This window comes from Microtus pennsylvanicus, chromosome 7 (assembly GCF_037038515.1).
Source record: "Microtus pennsylvanicus isolate mMicPen1 chromosome 7, mMicPen1.hap1, whole genome shotgun sequence".
NCBI lineage: Eukaryota > Metazoa > Chordata > Mammalia > Rodentia > Cricetidae > Microtus > Microtus pennsylvanicus.
Genome location: NC_134585.1, coordinates 11,174,510 through 11,194,015, shown reverse-complemented (window position 1 = coordinate 11,194,015; position 19,506 = coordinate 11,174,510). Strand labels below are relative to the sequence as shown.

General features: G+C 48.8%; 1 protein-coding gene across 1 annotated transcript in view; it reads left to right on the top strand.

Moving 5' to 3' along the window:
- Upb1 (beta-ureidopropionase 1) overlaps positions 1–15,714 on the top strand; it is a 29,138-nt gene extending 13,424 nt beyond the window's left edge. The window contains exons 4-10 of the mRNA XM_075979977.1: positions 1,360–1,454; positions 4,604–4,765; positions 6,346–6,515; positions 12,033–12,114; positions 13,374–13,416; positions 14,137–14,291; positions 15,403–15,714. Coding sequence (XP_075836092.1) covers positions 1,360–1,454; positions 4,604–4,765; positions 6,346–6,515; positions 12,033–12,114; positions 13,374–13,416; positions 14,137–14,291; positions 15,403–15,513 — 818 coding nt within the window. The 3' untranslated portion in view covers positions 15,514–15,714. The remainder of the gene's footprint in view (positions 1–1,359; positions 1,455–4,603; positions 4,766–6,345; positions 6,516–12,032; positions 12,115–13,373; positions 13,417–14,136; positions 14,292–15,402) is intronic.
- Positions 15,715–19,506: the final 3,792 nt, after the last annotated feature.

The following is a 19,506-nucleotide window of genomic DNA, read 5'->3' as shown; positions in this document are numbered from 1 at the left end:
CGGCTTTGCAAGGCTTGCGAGTTGAGCTGTCCGTTCCCACGGTAGACACCATGTTTGGCCAACACTGGCCATTGTTGTGATCCCTAAATAGGCCACAAACTCCATGCCGATGCTAAACACAACCAGGTCATGTCATGAGGTGATGTATGTTTCTTGAAAATGGGTCAGTTTGGCGCCACAAGAGCAACAGCAAACATCTAGGGAAACATCCATTCAGTTAGTCAATTTAAAACAAAGAAGATGGGTTTCTGTAAGACAGGAAGCTAAAGACTACTGAATGGGGACAGACAAGGGTGGTGCATGCCTTTAATTCCAGCACTCAGGAGGGAGAGGCAGGCGGGGCTCTATAAATTCGAGGGTCTTCAGAGTTCCAGGAAAGCTGAGACTACACCGGGAAGCTCTGTCTCAAAAAATAAAACATAACAAACAAACAAACATACCCAATGGGCCCAGTCAACATACACAGTATTTCAAATCAAGAAAAAACAGACAAATAACAACAAACCGGTAGCGAGCAACCAGGGCAATGGGCAGAGAATGTGAACAGCGAAGAGAGGATGGATCCAGGATTCCCAGGAAACATGCGGCAGGACACCCAGCAAACATTTGCATTTCTGTAGTGGAGAGTCTGGATCTAGCTAAGCCTAGATGCTGGATAGGTGCCCTACCACCATGCTGCTTCCCGGACAAGAAAGACATAGTTAATCATGGCCGTATATCAGGTTGTGTCCACAATGGAAGATATAAAGATAACTGCATAGTTGCGTGCCTCAGATGTGCCCCGGGTACTATAACAATATCATACACAGCTGAGAGCCCCGGATCTTCTCCTAGTGTGATCCCTCTGACCCACATGCTGGGTGGGGACGACACACGTTCTGTATTGTTGCTGTATGTGTATGTATCCAGCATTGGAAAACAAAGCAAATACAAACCAGTGACTTTTGGTTTGGGGATGTGATTCGGTGGTGGAGCATTTGTCCAACATACGTATGGCCCTGGGTCTAATCCTGAGCACTGATAAAACAGATACGTGGTGGTATAGTCAGTGCTAGAATGATCAGTTTGCCCAAAGACCCGCCCCCCAAAAACATAGCAGACCACAACCAAATAAACAAACAAAACACAGTTTGATAAAATATTTCCACTGAATTAAAGCCCTGGCAGGGTCTAGCTAGAGATCGTGGAGGTGCTGCCTTTATCTTTGGGCATGCGCCTCCTGCCCAGTAGTTTTCCAACTCTTGTAGTATCATCTCCCTGTCCCCAGGAAGAGAAAGATCCCGGTGGTGACCTGCTCTGGGCTGAGGACACTCGCTAGGGGACCATAGGATTCACTGCTAACCTTTCTCTTTCTCCTAGATATGCCCTTCGCTTTCTGTACCCGCGAGAAACTGCCTTGGACAGAATTTGCTGAGTCGGCAGAGGATGGGCTCACCACCAGGTTCTGTCAGAAGGTGACTCGTGAACTGTGCCCCCCCCCGGGGGGGTGATGGCGGGCAAACCCACGCAGGTTGTGAGCACAACTGCAGCTGTCAGATGTGCCCTTTCACTGTGGAAAATGCAACTGTGCTTGTTTGGCCAGATGAGATTAGCTGGGACTTGGACACTTTCCTTGTTGCGGGGTCTCCTTTCGCTCAAGTTCCTGGTTTCAGAGCTACAAGAGCTCTCCTTGGCTTTATTTGTGGGCAGAGCTGCAGCCCAGGGAGGGATGGTTTGGAGTGACTTCATGGAAAATCTGGCAAATGGCAGCGCTAGCACGCAGGGCTAAGTGACATTTATCTCCTCTAGACCTTTGCCCGCCCCGCTTGCTGTTTGTGTAACTCAGCAAAAGCGTCAATACACGGTCTGTCTCATGGTGTAGGAACTGGTTTTCCGTTTTCCCCGATGAAAGCCTTGTGACGCGTGTGGTCTGATCCCAATTATCCAAAGTGCCCGCAATAGCCAAATCTCTGGAGACAGGAGGGAGAAAAGCAGGGTACAAGGATGAGGAAAGAAGGGGGGTGACCGCTGTAGGGTGCAGGGATTCTATGAGGGGCGATCAGAATGTGCCAAATTCAGCCTGTTGAAACAATTGCACAACTCTGGAAATATGCCAAACACCAATGATTTATACACCTTGAAAGAATGATTCTGTGCTGTGTGAATTATACGTTAGTAAAGCCATTATCAGAAAAGCCCATGTAGTCAAGGGATTACTGGCGATGAGTCCTTGTTTTGGCTCTAAGAGCAACACCTTTGTTTCTCTTTTCATTCAGACTTAAGAGTCTGGGGCAGAGCTGTAGCCGCGCTGATTTTTATCAGGACAAAATGGTGATTCTAAACATCCGTTCTCTCAAGCTAGGGGGAAAGCCTCTCACCGAGCTATTGATTCATTGTTGTGGTAAAAGAAAGGGGCCCAGGTGAGGACTGTTTCCATCAGTAAGCCTAGATGAGGGCTTGAGGGAGAGTGTGGTTAGAGCTGCTGCCAGGAAGACTCAAGAAGGACCAACGTCCTTTACTGAGGTCACAGGTAATGGTGGCTTAGGTGGTGTGGAGAACAAGCGACCATCTGAAGCTGCTCAGTCAACAGGTCCTGATGTCCGTATTGGAGACAGAAAGAATTTAGTGCCTGCTATGGCTTGAATGTGTTCTCCAAAGTTGCTGGGGTAAAAATATGTAAGATGAGTGTTGTCAGGAGGCATATGATAATGGTGGTCAGGTCGTGAGGATTAAGCTCCTGTGAGTGTTTTTCTTTAGCTCCAGAGTGTTTTTCTTTTAACAAAAGCAAGTTCAGCCTCTTCCTCCTCTCTTGCCCCAACCCTCGGATGATTCCACACAGAGGCCCAGCAGCTGCGGGCTGCTGCTGTTGGACTGACTTCCTTGGGTCCAGAACGCCAAGGACAAATCTCTGTTCTCTATGAGCCACCTGTTTTCTACTCTTGGTATCAGAGCACAAAACAGACTCAATGGCAAGATATCTTGGTGTAGATGAGAAGAATGATATTTCATCACAAATCTTTGGGAGACAGGGTCTTCCTCTAGGTTTAGTAGCCTGGAGCTCACTATGTTACCCAACCTAGTCATAAACTCATAATTCTCTTCACCCCAGCCTGCCAAGTTCTAGGATTACAGGTGTTAGCTACCATACCTGACTCCATTTTATTTATCTTTAAATATCTTCCATTTATTCTTTGACAGTTTAATACATGTATACAATGTATCTTGATCCAAAGCTTCCCCTCCCATTCCACAGTACACGCCCTGTCTTAGTCTGGGTTTCTATAGTGAAGAGACACTATAACCATGGCAACACATATAAAGGAAAGAATGTCATTGGGGCTGGTTTACAGTTTCAGAAGTTTAATCCATTATCAAGGCAAGAAGCAAGGCAGCATGCAGGCAGACATGGTACTGGAGAAGTAGCTGAGAGTTCTAGATCCAGTCCCACAGGCAACAGTAGGAGAATTGAGTCCCACACCGGGCATAGCTTGAGCATATAAGACTTCAAAGTCCACCCCCCTAGTGACACACTTCCTCCATCAAGGCCACACCTCCTGACAGTGCCACTCTCTATAGCCAAAGCATTCAAACCCAAGAGTCTACAGAGGCCAACCTATTCAAACCACCACATCCCCCAACATGGCCTCTTCCAGCCTTTGTGCCCTCTCCTTGGTTAGGGTAACTCAAGAATCCAACTCATTGTATGAAGAATGTAAAACTTGCTACCCACCATGCTTTTGCCTATGTGTCCCCAGTGCTGTGCCATAGACCATCAGTCTCCAGTGCCAGGAATCTAGAGCACTGTATCCACTAGAGAGCCTCCTGGTGTCTCTCCCCTCCAGCCCCTGAGAAGCACATTTTACTTTCTATGTCTGTGAATTTCATTACTCTAGGGTTCCTTTATAAGTAAAAAAAAAAATCATATATTGCATTTTCATAGGATGATGTCATTTAGCATAGTGCTCTCAAGGTTCATTTGGTCTTTTAACATTGATAGGAATTCCTTGGATTATATGAGTAGATAAAAATCTCATTGTCTTCAGACACTACATTTTGCTCAGCCCTCCATCTGATGGTAAAGAGTAAAACTGCTTCTACCTCTTGGCTGTTAATGATAACCAGTAGTGCGTCTCTGAATATGGCTCATCAGTTCGTAGACCTGTCTCACTGAGTGCCTGCCTTCTCAGTATATGCATGAATGGTACTGTGTCACAATTCTCTGTTTAACATTAAGGAACTTTCACTAATTTCCTAGAGTGCCTAAATCACTTTATAGTCTCATCCCAGCTTAGCACAAGGATGATTGTTCAAATTTACACACACACACACGCGGTCTCACTGTGTAGTCCTGGCTGGCCTAGAACTCACTGTATAGAGCAGGCTGGCCTCATGAATGCTAGAGTTAAAAGTGTGCCACCATATCTGGCTATTGATTATTCTTGATAACCAGTTCTAGGTATCAAGACAACGCTGACATTTAGTACTTTTTAAAAAGCACTGCTTTAAGTAGTAGCCAAAAACCAAGTCTAACTATTTAGGAACATCGCTAAATTCCTCTCCAGTTTTAAAAAAAGAAGTAATAATTCACCTGAAAGAGGAACTTCATGGTTTTCAATTCCCTCAGCTGGCAAAGAAGCACAATATGGTGGTGGTGTCTCCGATTTTGGAACGAGATCGCGATCACGGGGGAGTTCTGTGGAACACAGCTGTGGTGATCTCCAATTCAGGAGCGGTCATGGGAAAGACCAGGAAGAACCACATCCCCAGAGTGGGCGACTTCAATGAGGTGAGTGCCTATCAGAGCTCCTCAGGCCTTTCTCGGGCAGGAATCCTGTGCCAGACGCTGTGGCACGCGACGCTGCAGGGCAGTGCCGTTGTAGGGTCCAGAGAGTCTGATAGCATTGCCATGCATCATATGGACATGAGGTGCTTAGAGCCCCCAAAACTTTCAGTAGCGTGGGATTTATACATACGTCATATGTATGTGGAGGGACTTGATCTGAGTTTCTGCAATATTCCCTTGAGGGAATTGGTTCATAAGCTAAAATATGAGTAAAGAGAGCACAAATATGTGATTATTTCTGTGAGCCCTAGGAAAGGGGCTCTGAGCTCCTAGGCAACCGTGATATAATCCTAGTTTCAGTGGATGCTGTTCTTTGTGACTTACATGGTATCTCAGTTAGCACATGTTCAGGTGTCTTTGAATGTCTGTGCACAGCAGTGGTTACACAGGATGCCTTTGGCTCACTGGTGTGAAGAATTCTCAGAGAGGGACTGTTTTTGATTGGTAAATACCAACTCACAAGTAGTGGGATGGTGGCCGAGGGCATTTGGCAGAAGAAAATGGACTCTATATAATGCCAGAATACTAAATCTGGATTTGAACATGACTTTTCAAGAGGATCAATAGTTTGGGGTGTACCACCCCCATCCTTAGTACCCACACTTGCATCCTTGGATTGAGGATTTACGCTGCTCTCAGGCTAGGCTGGCCAGCAGGGTAAGAAGCCATCTTCAGGGCTACGGTGAGACAGAAGAGCCGGTGTTTCTAAGAAGCAGCTGGAGGTGGGGTGGGACAGACACACTACTTGCTTGTTTACCCCGTGGTTAATCATTAGCTCCCTGCAGACACCCCTGGCCTGACTAGAGCAGGATCTGCTTAGGGTCCATATCCTGGTTGCTATCTAACCTGGCCAGTTTTGAAATTAATGAGAGAAAGCCTAAAGCTCCAGGAGCAGATCTGTTTGGGACCCAGCGTGCCCTCTAGCATCCCTTCAACTAGATCTCCATCAAGTCCTAGAAGTGGCAGCCTGGGGGGAGGGGGACAGGCAGGGAAGAGGAGGTGGGAGAATAAGGTTCCCATTTGCTTGTCCTACAGGGAACCCTCGGCAGGATACCAGGCTGCTGTGTGGAGGGCGTGTTTTACTCTTGGGTTTAGTCTTAGTCAGTGGGGAAAGTCCCAAACCAATTCAAGTGACATACAGTTTCCAAACAGGAAGAGTTGCCCCGGCTGGGTCTTTTCACCTCTAGCATTCTGTGTAAGGAGCTGAGGTCGGTCATTCACGTTAACATTGACCTAACCACAACCTTTTCTTGTATGGTGATTAAAAACTTCCCATAGGTTCTTCTGGAAGTCATGTGATCTACCACAAAGCAAATCGTGGGTTAAATACTAGACCATGTGTTCTCCCCCTTGGGGTTGCTTTGTTATTGTGTCTGGGTTTTGTGTGTGTTAACACTGCAGTTCTGGAACATCAACACCCCAATGTTAATTTTAGATTGGTGATACTCACTTCTGCCGAGGCTGAGGAAAGCAGAGCTGTTTCCACTCTGAGGCACCAACGTAGAGCTCTTTGTCCTTTTCAGTCCACTTACTACATGGAGGGAAACCTGGGCCACCCCGTGTTCCAGACCCAGTTTGGCAGGATTGCCGTGAACATTTGCTACGGACGGCACCATCCCCTCAACTGGCTCATGTACAGCATCAATGGAGCAGAGATCATCTTCAACCCCTCAGCCACCATTGGAGAACTCAGGTCACTGGGGGCAGAGATTGGGGGGGCGCTTTCTGGACCTCATTCACCACTTCAGGCCTGGCCAGGGTCAACCTGTGGGGTTCAGACATGGCTTTGCTAAAATATAGTAAGCAGGTGCAATCATCAGGATGTCTAGATCGCCGCCCTGTGATTGATTGGCTATTGCACATTGAACCAGTTTTTCAGTAGGGGGAAAAAGTGCTCAACGTGACCATTGCATAATCTGATCTCCCCAAAGAGCCATTCTACCGTAGGCGGCAAGTTTTGCTGGGATTCTGAACATTGGGACAAAGATAATACAACCACCCTCCTGCATGACGGTCTGGAATCCCAAAGCCTGACTCCTAAGTGGAGTCCAATGGGTGCCTGGCCAGCATGACCTCCGGACAAGGGTCTTCAGAATCCAGAGCCCTGACTCTGACAGGCCTGGAAGGAAGGGCAGTCCTCCAGAGTAGTGGCCCAGAGGGAGTAACACTACCCAGAGGCACAGGATAATCCAGGATACTTGATTTAACAAGTGGAAAGGTTCCCTTTAGTAATATGTAACAGCAAGTATTCGAGCCCCAGCTTCATCTCTAATAGAGGTCAGACTGCTTTGTCGTGGTGTCGCTGAGGGCTGGAGCAGGTGAGCGCATGCGCATGAGCGGAACTGCAAGGCAGGGAATTGGCTGAGATTGCCCACGTGGCTGAGATTGTGCTGCTGAGGGCTAGAGCAAGTGAGCGCATGCGCATGAGCGGGAGTGCAAAGCAGGGTGTTGGCTGAGATCGTCCACACGGCTGAGATTGTGCCGTGTCTCCCTTCCACTTAAGTTAAGCGTTGGGAGGTTTACATGTCTATTTGTCATGGCCATGAATGAACGGCTCACAAGACTCAAAGAGAGGAGGGTTTATTTTGGCTCTCGGCTTGAAGGTTTAGGACATTATGACGGGGAAGGGAGGAGGAGCTTGAGGTGGCCAGTTGGTCGTCTCAGTCAGAAAGCAAAGGGACATCAGTGTTGGCACTCATCTCGTTTTCTCATTTGCTACTTTTTACTTAGTCTAGGAGCCCAGCTCATGGTTGGATGCTTGCAAGGCTAAGGGTTTAGGGTGGGTCGTTTTTTCCTCTCAAATATCTGTGGAGATGCTCTCATAGGCTCACCAGAGACTGTGTCTGCCAAGCTGACAATGCAGATTAGCCATCATAAGTCCGTTTGCTGTACTTCACACTCAAATACATGACTTTTAACTCACAACTTTGCACTGCTGGTCCGCGGGCCTCAGGCCTCTCTCATACTGCAGCTTCTTGTTGTCTCAATGGTTTCAACATTGTTCAAAAATCCAGAGTCTCTTTTGAGACTCAAAGATATCTGTGAATCTCTGTGGGGTAGGGGAGAGGATCCCAATCCCAATATACAATGTCACAGATCAAACATTCCGATTTTAAAAGGGAGCCTAACAAGGAAAAGCCAGACCAGGCAAGACTGATGCCCAGCAGAAATAACTACCAAGTCTTAAAACACCATGTCTGGCTTCTGAGGCTCTTGATGGCATCGCTTGGGCTCCTACAATCCTGAGTAAGCCCGCCCTTTTAGTTCTGCCTCAGGCAGACCATGTAGCTCTCTCTTGGGCGAGCTCCTTCCCATGCCTGCAGATCTCTTCCATTGATGGCCCACAGCCCCCACATCTCCAGTGTCCTGGGGTCTCCATAGCAGCTTAGGTTTCATAGCTTCATTCATTGGCCCTTAAAAGCCCCATTACAAGGAATCTGACCCTGCTACACACTGCCTGGCTTTCGTGGCTTTCTGGAATCTTGATGTAAGCTATCAGGACCCTGTAACTTTTGCATGTGCATGCCTGAGAAACCAATACCATGTAAGCAAGGCTGCCAGAATCTGTTGCTAGCTTGAGATGTAGCCTGTCCTCCCCTCACCCCCTTTATACTACAGCCACGGTGGCCTCTATGTGCCTGGTGTCTGAATCTGGAGAAACACTTCCTAAAGCCATGGTTTTCCAGCATAGAACCCTTTTTGAGGGTATTCTCAATTCAGTCTCTTTCTTTTCAAATAAATTTGATTTTTTTCCAAGCTGGATTCTGCCCTCAAGACACCTGTGTCTTCCGCTTTTCCTCAAGCAGTCTCTTTTTCTCTCACTGTAAATGCAGATAAGAGCAGAAAGGAGTAACCATGCCAAAGCCTGAATGCTATGCTATCTTGAAATTACCTTGGCCAGACAAATGTGTTTTGAATTTGGCTATGTCCAAGATTCCAGTGAAAATATATTGGCATAAATAGAGCCTCATTCTTTGCCAGAATCCAAAACGAATGGTGTCTTCCCTACTTCCTGATAGACCTCTATGCTCCCCTAAGAGGAACTTTATGAACAGAGTCTTAGCCATCTGAATTTATATTAGCATTCAGGCCTTTTCAATTCTGACCGAAACGGCCCATTAACTCTCTTTAGTCCATTCTCCAGCATCTCTGGTCCAAACTTCAGCATTCCCTCAATAGGCCCATGAACCACATAAACAGGTTTCTCAAAGTATAAGCCCTACTTTCAGTATCACTGGCCTGAATAGTTACTTTTCTTGTTACTGGGACCTAAAGTCAGACAAGAAGTAAATAAAGAAAGGGTTTATTCGGAAAGCATATGGTTCCGTGGTTTAGCCCGTGGCAGGGAAGGCACAGTAGGAGGGTGAGCTGTGCATCTACAGGGAGGAGGTAGAGAAGCTTCTGCTCAGCAACCTTCTTCCTCCCTCCTTTTAATTCATTCTAGGACTTTAGCCCATAGCATGGTACTGCCCAAGGCATGGTACTGCCCAAGTTTGGTTAAGGGTGCCACGCTCCTCAGTTAAGTCTCTCTGGAAATATCCTCATATATATCCCCAGAAGTGTATCTCCCAGGCGATTCTGAAGTATCATCGCAAGTTAAAAGAACTCTAGGAATTTATGTACAAACATTCCAACCTGGAACTGCCTTCCTCCAGAGCATGATGGATGGGTACAGCAGGAAGTGCTGGCTTTAATTCTCTGGCTACGATGTCTGTGTTCTGTCCCACTAGGGTTGGGGTCATGGGAAAAGCTCTACATTCTCAATGGATTTGTATTCAATGTCTTCTAAATGTCAGAGGCAACATTGAATTTACTTTCGCTTGGAAGCATGGTGCTCATGTTTTGAAGAACATCCCTCCACGTTCAGAATTTTCCCAGCAGGACCCTAAAAACCTAGAACTCAGCTATCCAATTGCTTACGTTAGGTGCAGATGGAGGTGTGGGCTGGGTCTAGGAAGGGTGCTTTGGAGCCAAAGGGCGAAGGCCATACTTTGGGCCTCCCCTCGGGTTTTCCACTTGGAAAATATGTCTCCTGGCGCTTTGAATGCAGCTAACTGTCCATTGTCAGTTGAAAGGCAAGATGGTCATTAGTCGTCCGTCCACTAGGTCTTAGTGGAACCTTGAGGCCACCTCGTGGAGTATCTCCCCTTCACCAGCTGTGTATAAGACTTTCGGAAAATGACTAGAAAAATGGCTGAGAGGGTAAAGGTGTCTGCCACCAAGATCGAGGACCTGAGTTCAGTCCCCAGGCCCCCACATGGTGAGAACAAGTTGTTCCCTCAGCTCCAAATGTGCACATACAAAATAAGGAAATAAAATGTAACAAAAAATTTTAAATACATCTGGGGAACTCCATCTCCCTCTCAGGTTTCCCTAGTGGAACCTGAAGTCTACTTCCTGGGCACATGGGTGTGCACAGACTTCTGAGTGAACCCAGAGAGTTACCTCATGTTATGTATGCAAAGGCCCTCCCCAATCTGTTATCTTGAACCTTTCTTAGCTCCAGAAGTAAACCAATGTCATGGGCACATAATTCCTTAGGTCCATAGCAGCCTAGTTGAAAAATGATTGGTTTCTCCTTCCTTGGCTGAGATTTGCCCAGCCTTCAGCTTTCGAGGGTGTGAGGAGCTAGAAAAGCCTGTCTCTGGTCCTGGTCTCTGGAAGAGCAGGGTGCTTCATGGGGTAAACTTCACGGCGTGAGTTCATGCCCTTTCCCAGTTGTTCTTGTAGAATTGTGGCCCGAGGAAGTGATGTCAAAGGGAGAAAAGGGACGCGTGAGACGTGAGTGACAGTGGTGGTGACGGTGTTCATAACAGAGCAGCTGGCGGCCACAGGAAGGCCAGGGTTAAGGAAATTTCAAGCTGTTTCTTCTCTGGGTCAGTGTCATTAAAATGGGCCATGATGAAGATAATGCAACGTGGCGATTTTAAAACACGGAGTCCTGGGCTGGAGAGATGGCTCAGAGGTTAAGAGCATTGCCTGCTCTTCCAGAGGTCCTGAGTTCAATTCCCAGCAACCACATGGTGGCTCACAACCATCTGTAATGAGGTCTGGTGCACTCTTCTGCCCTGCAGACATACATACAGACAGAATATTGTATACATAATAAGTAAATAAATAAATATTTAAAAAAACACGGAGCCCTAAGAAGATAGGAGATGTCTCACTATGTGTGCTCAGGATGCTGTGTGTGTGTGTGTGTGTGTGTGTATGTGTGTGTGTGTGTGTGTGTGTGTGTGTGTGTGTGTGTGTGTCTATTCAAGGGTAGTCATGAAGGATGGAAAAAATGATAGCAACTAGTTTATTAGGCTGGTGGGATTCTGGGAAATTTTCTTTTTTTTATTTAAAGCAATAAGTGTTCTTTTTTAAATATTTATTTATTTACTTATTTATTATGTATACGATATTCTGTTTTGCTTGTATGCCTGCAGGCCAGAAGAGGGCACCAGACCTCATTACAGATGGTTGTGAGCCACCATGTGGTTGCTGGGAATTGAATTCAGGACCTTTGGAAGAGCAGTCAGTGCTCTTAACCGCTGAGCCATGCTCCAGCCCCTGGGAAATTTTCTTAAAGTTACATGATTATTTGTGTGAGTGGCTAGTTTTCCTTTTCTTTTCCTTTTTTTTTTCCCTAAGTACAGTGTTAGGCAAACCCCTATGTTGTTCCATGATTTCCAAGCCCATCCCCTATGGGCCATGCATTAGCTCCCTAAACCTGTAGCTCCTCTCTGATACCTACCAGCCTTCAGTTCAACTTAGAAGATGGCCTCCCTGGGAAGAATAACAAGGGTAGACATGACAGTTGCAGAATAACCATGATGTGGAACTTCATCTTCATGACCATTCAAGCTACATCATCTCACTCAGATGTTTTGGGGGGAGACCGAGACTTAGGGTAAAGGTCGTCTGACCCCCAGTAGACTACGGCAGTGTGGGCTCTGCCTTTCACTGGCTTTCCTTAGGAAGCTGGTATCGGTTAAGCAAGGTGTTGACAAGCTGGTCAGCTTGCAGATCGGTTGTCTTCAGGCTTGTCCCAGCTAGCTCAGGTGGGCGGGGTCCTCCCTGTGTCACCTGGACTAGTGTCGCCTTGGCTTTGAGTGCTGACTTGGTGCCATGCTCAGCTCTGCTCCCAGCCAGGCTGCGTCGCAGAGCTGAGCATGCACGGAGTGGCTGAGGAGTCTCCAATCTGCCTCTCCCTCCCGTCTCACAGTGAGTCCTTGTGGCCAATCGAAGCCAGGAACGCAGCCATTGCCAATCACTGCTTCACTTGTGCCATCAACCGTGTGGGTCAGGTACGCGTCTGAGGTCCAGCTAAGGAGGGGGGGCACTGACTGATCGCCTTGGGGAACTTCACCTGTCTTCTTGCTCTCTCTGCACGCATGCCACAGACTGTAGGGTCCCAGGAGAAAAAGGCTTCATCTGGTAGTTTTCTTCTGGGTTTTGGTCACTTCTCATCCTGCCTGTCCTTTCCCCTCCCCTCCCCTTTCTCGTCGTTCTTTCCCCTTCCCTCCTCTCATCTTGCCTCTCCTCTCCTCTCTTCTCCTCTGCCCTCCCTTCCTCTCCTCTCCCCTCTTCTCCTCTGCCCTCCCTTCCTCTCCTCTCCTCTCTTCTCTTCTGCCCTCCCTTCCTCTCCTCTCCCCTCTTCTCTCTTCTCCTCTGCCCTCCCTTTCTCTCCTCTCCCCTCTTCTCCTCTGCCCCCTTCCTCTCCTCTCCCCTCTTCTCCTTTGCCCTCCCTTCCTCTCCTCTCCTCTCTTCTCCTCTGCCCTCCCTTCCTCTCCTCTCCTCTCCTCTCCTCTCCTCTCTTCTCCTCTGTCCTCCCTTCCTCTCCTCTCCTCTCTTCTCCTCTGCCCTCCCTTCCTCTCCTCTCCTCTCTTCTCCTCTGCCCTCCCTTCCTCTCCTCTCCTCTCCTCTCCTCTCCTCTCTTCTCCTCTGCCCCCTTCCTCTCCTCTCCCCTCTTCTCCTTTGCCCTCCCTTCCTCTCCTCTCCTCTCTTCTCCTCTGCCCTCCCTTCCTCTCCTCTCCTCTCCTCTCCTCTCCTCTCCTCTCCTCTCCTCTCCTCTGTCCTCCCTTCCTCTCCTCTCCTCTCTTCTCCTCTGCCCTCCCTTCCTCTCCTCTCCTCTCTTCTCCTCTGCCCCCCTTCCTCTCCTCTCCTCTCTTCTCCTCTGTCCTCCCTTCCTCTCCTCTCCTCTCTTCTCTCTGTTATACAAGGTGGGGTGTTGCTCCTCTGGCAGGCAGGCTGACCTCACATTCCATTGCCCAGCTCTGAGACTTGTGGGTACCTAGCATCTCCCAGCTCCAGGATTATGAACCCAAATACAAAATCAAGTCTTGCTTTGCCTGTCGCATTCCTTGCTGGCTTCCTAAGGTGCAGCACTGGCCTGCTGAACATTTACCAAAGCTTGCCGATTGCCCAGTGAGTGCAGACCAATGCCTTCCTTTAGCTGGTCCCTGCTTGGGCTCCCTTGCGGCTCTTGGTCTGGCTGGGTGATCAGGAAAGACTGTCGTGGTGCTGCCACCTAGAGGTTCATTTTAGCATTACACTTAATTCACAGGAACGCTACCCCAATGAGTTCACTTCTGGAGATGGAAAGAAAGGTATGTTCATGAATCTTCCAGTGGCTGGGCCTCATCTCCCCTGCTCCACCTACTTCCTCTGAGCGGGGTCTGCTCCACAGCCTGTATCTGCTCACTGGGTGCCTAGGAAGGGGGCACTGACTCTCCTCTGCTCCCTAACTGTACTGATGATGTCCCTTGAGTCAGCATAGGTTGTCATAGGATTTGGGGTCCTCAGGTGGTTATGAACTGAAGGCAACTACCAATGCACCACTGCTAGAATTCCTCCACCCTGAGGTCTGGCCTCTCTGCCCAAGAATGTTAGCCAGAAGTGCCGCTTCACTTACCAAAAGGGTGTAAAAGACTCGGTGGGCCCTTCTCAGAAAGACACAAGAGGATGAACAGAACTGTTTCACGATCCCTCCATCTGAGGGCCCAGGCGCACTCCAAACTTACAGAGGTTCCGATCCTAGATTCGTCCAAATGATTGACAGGCAGAGATGTCCTGGAATCTGTCTTAGAGGGGCTACCTCACTCCGCTATGATGGCCTTGAACCGTTCTCGGGGCAGGGGAGAGTGATGTGAACGGAACGCTACGCCACCTTCTCTCAGACCTGAAGGCCTGAGGAGGGAGGCTGGTACGCGGCAGACGCGGGGGCGGTACGCCAGGTTGCTTTCTCTCTGCTATCCTGCCCCGTGCCTGCCCTCCTTCTTAACCCACACCATGTACAAACTCGTGGCTGCTTCCCTTGTCCCCTAAAGCTCACCACGACCTCGGCTACTTTTACGGCTCAAGCTATGTGGCAGCTCCTGACGGCAGCCGGACCCCTGGCCTCTCACGTAATCAAGATGGGCTGCTGGTCACTGAGCTCAACCTCAACCTTTGCCAGCAGATTAATGACTTCTGGACTTTCAAGGTGGGTCCTCAAGTCCCCTTCTGCCCGCTGCAGGCAGCTGGAAGGAAGCTCCAGCTCTCCAGTGAGCAGAGGGCCAGGATCCCTGGGTGGGATGATGCCCGAGCAGGGGCTATCAATAAATTCCCCTTTCATTTGATTTAGACTCTAGGCGCCCTCACACAGATTAATCTCAATTTCATGTCTAGAGAAAACAGTGGGTTGGCTTCTGTAATCCTTTTTCCTTTCCAGGCATTTGCACTTGTCACGAGATAAATGCGCCTGTCTCGTTCTGCCTGCGACCAGGCTCCAGTCTAGGCATTGAGACAATAGTGGGAACCGGGTCACAGGGTCTCTGCCTGGCTCTGACTCCTCCTTACTCGGTTCCCTTGGCCTAGGGACAGTCTCCAATGCTGCCTATGGTCAGTAGTCTGGGAGTGCAGTGCCTGCCCCGCTGGGATGAGACAGTGGTGGCCAATGCCAGGACCCCTGGCCTCCAGCAGTTCACAGAGAAAATTCATGTCCCCCTCTGTGTGACTGAATGGCGTTGCCAAGTGTGACTGGAGGAGCCCAGATGCGGACTCTGGACTCTGTTCCCCAACTTGACCTGAGAGCGAGTCCTTGGTCGTATTCCAGAGACTCAGATTCTCATTGGACAGACAAGGTACTGCCCATGAGAAGTTCTGACTTCCCTGTCCTCTTCTTGGGCAGCTGGGCTGAACGCAGGATTCCATTTCAATCAGAAGTTGGAGCCACGAACGTGGCCAGTTCTTTTACCAAGTATCTCTGGGAGCAGCAAGCAGAGTGGTTTCTCTTTAGACCCTTTCTGGAGACACAAGCCTTCCCAGGGGTGCCAGTGTGAGCTCATGCCCCTCTCCTCCATCCTGCCTCAGGCCTGACCACACCTCCAGTCAACTGGGCTGGGCTGTGTGAGTCATCTCGCATCCTTGAATTTCACTGGCATCCATGCTGAGGTCATAAGGCAATTATTGTCTTTATTACTGTCTGAAATAACCTTGTCGATCCGCAGGATGGATATAGTTCCTGCCCCGTGGCTGCCCCCTAGTGGCCAGAAGTAGTCGCAAAAAAGGAACAGATTTTTAAATCCTCCCCAGCCTGTGTCTTTTGTTTTCAGATGACAGGCAGACTTGAGATGTATGCCCAGGAACTTGCTGAAGCGGTTAAACCCAACTACAGACCCAACATTGTGAAGGAAGACCTGGTTATACCCCCTAGCTCGGGTTAATGGCTAAATTTTAAAATGTGTGCGGGAATTGGGGGGGTGGGGTGGGGCTCAATATCCAGGCAGGAGGAGGATAGAATGGGAACAACTGCTAATAATGAACACATGATTTTCTTCTGGGGACTTGGAAATGTTTTGGGATTCAAAGGATGATTTAACAACAATGAGCATCTATTAAATGCAACTGGATTGCACACTCCGAAAGAGTTTCGTTTTGCGTGTGCGAATTCTACCTCAAGCTAAGAAATTCTCAGGTGCTGGGGGCGTATATCCAGCCCTTTGAAAGGAGCTGCATCAGAGGAGGATGGGAGGGGGGGTATGCTTGGGAGTGAGCGGCTTTGATAGTCTCCCCAGCTTCCCACCTCACTCTCCATCTGTGTCTATAATGAGATGCCACACGGACCAGGCAGACCTCAGGTTGAGTTCTGGTTCCGAGTGTCACTGCTCCTAAGCGTTCTCCTCTCCTCCATCCTGGTACAGTCTCAAGGTTCCCTCGGCTCCTTGAGAGTCGGTTTGGGAAAGTGTGCGCTAGTGGGAAGAGGGTAAAGGCAGGTGAGAGCCAGAGAGCGCACAGCATGACTGAACAGGTGGCTCCGCGGGCGCCGCCCTCGGGAAGAGCGGAGTTAATTAGCTACAACAACCTGCCTGAAGCGTGGTCCCGTTGTGTTTCCCTGGCTGGTCTTGAACTCTAAGGTTCAAACCGTCATCCTGTCATAGCCTTCTGAGTAGCTAGGACTACGGGGAATATGCCACCATGTCCGGCAGTGTGTCAAGGTATCTTCCAAATGCGATTAAAGTTTATAATTTGTTGACTGAGTGAGATCACGCCATAAAACCAAGGTGGACCTCACTCGGTCTGTTTACAGTGGTAAAGAGAGAGCATCCTTGAGCCTTCTGTGGAGAGGAAGGAACTGTCTGTAGACGGCAGCTCCAGCCCTCGGAGAGGGGTTCAAGCTGCCTCCCTGACAGCCCTCTGTGGAGCTATTAGACTTACCTGGCCAGCCCCACTATCGCTCCCTTCACGTCCTCATAATGTCTCCTAATATCTACCCTACGAGTTCTGCCTCTGGCTGGGTCTAACTGCTACAGACTTTGATGCCGAAAGCAATCCCAAAGAACAGAATCTTAAGGATGAGCTCTGGTTCTGGGCTTCTGGAATTCTTTTTTTTTTTAATTTTATTGATTTTTATGGAGCTCTACATTTTTCTCAGCTCCCCTCCCTGCCTCTCCCCTTCCTTTCAGCCCTCTCCCATGGTCCCCATGCTCCCAATTTACTCAGGAGACCTTGTCTTTTTCTACTTCCCATGTAGATTAGATCTATGTATGTCTCCCTTAGGGTCCTCATTGTTGTCTAGGTTCTCTGGGATTGGGATTTGTAGGCTGGTTTTCTTTGCCTTATGTTTAGGTTTCTGGAATTCTATTCATTTGATTTGGTTTAAGGACATTAATGACTCTCTTTCCTATGGCAAAAACAGAAGACATTACCCATAGCATGATGGAAGTTACCACAAACAGGTATATGGGGGGCAGGTCACCAGCCGGTGCCCGAGAGTCCCAGCTTGCCCTTCCTGATGGCTTTCCCTGTGGGTCTCAGTTTGCCTAACCAGCCCCAGCATCATGACAGAAAATTCCTTCTACTAAGTCTCTTGCTGTCTTTTATTTCTGTCCATTTTCTCGTGGGTCCCACTTCAGTTTTGACCCTGACTTACGATTAGGTCTCTCAGTTCTCTGCCTAGCTATGTGTATAATGGAGCCATGTGACCGTCCTGCTTTGTGTCTTACATGGTGGTGAGAGAGACTAGATGGTCCATGAAGGCCCCTGGCCACCGCCAGGGCAGTGCCTGTGTGGGCTGCGCCCCTTATACCAACCTCAGGTGCAGAAGGCACAGCTCAGGGGTCGAGGGCTGAGTCTCAGACCATAGTTGACCAGAGAGTCAGGGGTGGGAGGCAGCGTTTTGTAGTTCCACCGTTCCTGTTCCTTATCAGAGAAGGCAGTCTCATTGCCCAGTAGCTAACTTACGTGAACAACCCCATGCTGGGGATTGGCGTCCCTAGGCAGCACCTCAGATGACAATGTCCAGTGGAACTTCCTGACCATGTTTGCAGTGTCCTTAACCCTTCTGTGCTGCAAGGACAGCCGCCCTTGGACCTCAGTGTGTGTTCAATTATCCCTGTAGATGTGGTGAACGTTCTGGTATGGCCCTTCAGCACCCAGCATGCATGTGGTTTTTGGAAGAGGTATCTAAGCATCCCCATACAGAAATGCTGAGTTGAGACACAAAGTGCTAATTGATTATCCATTCCTGTCATTGTCTGGGAAAGAACAGTCAGCCTTGTTTTCAGGGACGCTGACCCTGCAGAGGTGGGGGCTTCAGGGCTGGGCTCATGCTTCAAACATGGAGATGCTCAGTAAACGTTTGTTGACTGAGCCTGGGAATGGAGTTTTTTTAATTTTACTTATTTATTTATTTATTATGTATATAGTGTTGGCATCAGATCTCATTATAGATGGTTGTGAGCCACCATGTAGTTGCTGGGAATTGAACTCGGAACCTTGGAAAAGCAGTCAGTGCTCTTAACCTCTGAGCCATCTCTCCAGTCCCGAGGGACGGAGATTTTATGTCACCATTGCTAATGTCATCAGACAGAGACTCAGGCAAGAACTGCATTGGTCCAGTGTCTGCCACCTATAGCCCTGCAGGTGCCTGCACCATCTTGGATGAAGTCTTTTGGCCCTGTTTCCCACCTCACATCACGGGTGCTGAGGCTTTGTCTGGCAAGCAGCTTTTCTCTCAGACTACAGATTCCTTTGTTTCAATGCTGGGGAACCAGACCCATGGTCCCATTTCTGTTAAACACGCTGTGCCACTGAGGCTAACACTCTGGCATTTAATTGTGGGCATCTGTGGTGGAGTTAGGTCGGCAAATTATTTGTACAGATTATACCGTACAAACAACGAAACGGCACCCCCCAAAGTAGACGGTATGCCACAAGAAGTCTTTGTGAACTAGGGGCTTTCTACATTCCGGGTAAGCTACATCTTCACCTAAAACACATCGTAAGACACAAAACAGAAGAAGCCACTGGCAAAAGTGAAAGCAGCCTCATAGATGAGAGACAAGGGCCCTGCCCTGAGCTACCCCGCAGCAGCATCTCACACTCCAGAAACCAAAAGACGCTAGTCCTGTTTTTACAAAGCGCTGCTGTGCACCGTTCAAATCAATTAGGGAGGGGTCCTTTAAGCGTGCCTCCTGGAATTGATTTGTCCTTTAAATGAGCAAAGATATTGAAGGGGGGGGCAGTTGGATTCCCCATTTGACAGCTGTATTTCCCCGGTGTCCTGGCTGCTTTGTGCAATGGTCCAATCAGCCGACCAGATGTTGTCCCTGTATACCAACACAAAAGATCTGATGAAACTATAAAGTGGTTGCAACTGCTTACTGCTAGAGCACAACTCTACCCCTGAAGGTAAAGCCCCGGCCTCCACTGCTGCCATCCTTACAGTACCTTTTGCCATCTCAAGTCCCAGCGAACTCTAGAGACATCCTCCAAGCCTTTTCCACCCAGACTAAAAGATACTCATCTCCCCTGGACTGTTGTGACTGGTGCCAAAGGGACAAATAACTATGATGTACATTCACACAGCCCCCCATTTTTTTGCATAAAAGCCTACTGTGGCTGGTGTGGACACCCCCTTTTCTGGCTGCCAGTAGGCAGTGAGCTAACTGGGGCATATCCTTTGTCTGCCTCTTCCCCGCCTACTGGTTTTGGGCTTAATTTAAAAATTGCTGGTTGTTGCTCATATGGAAGCTGCCACCCTTCCATTGTTAGGTCCACGAGAGCTTTTCCTGTGGCTTTACTTCTGCCATCGTCAGGGCTGCCTACAACTCCCACAGTTCTGCAGTTTCCTCTTCTGTGGCTCTGGGCTACTTCCTGTTAGTATCTCCTCCATCCAAGGCACCGTCTTAAGGAGCACTTGATGAGACACCTCACGC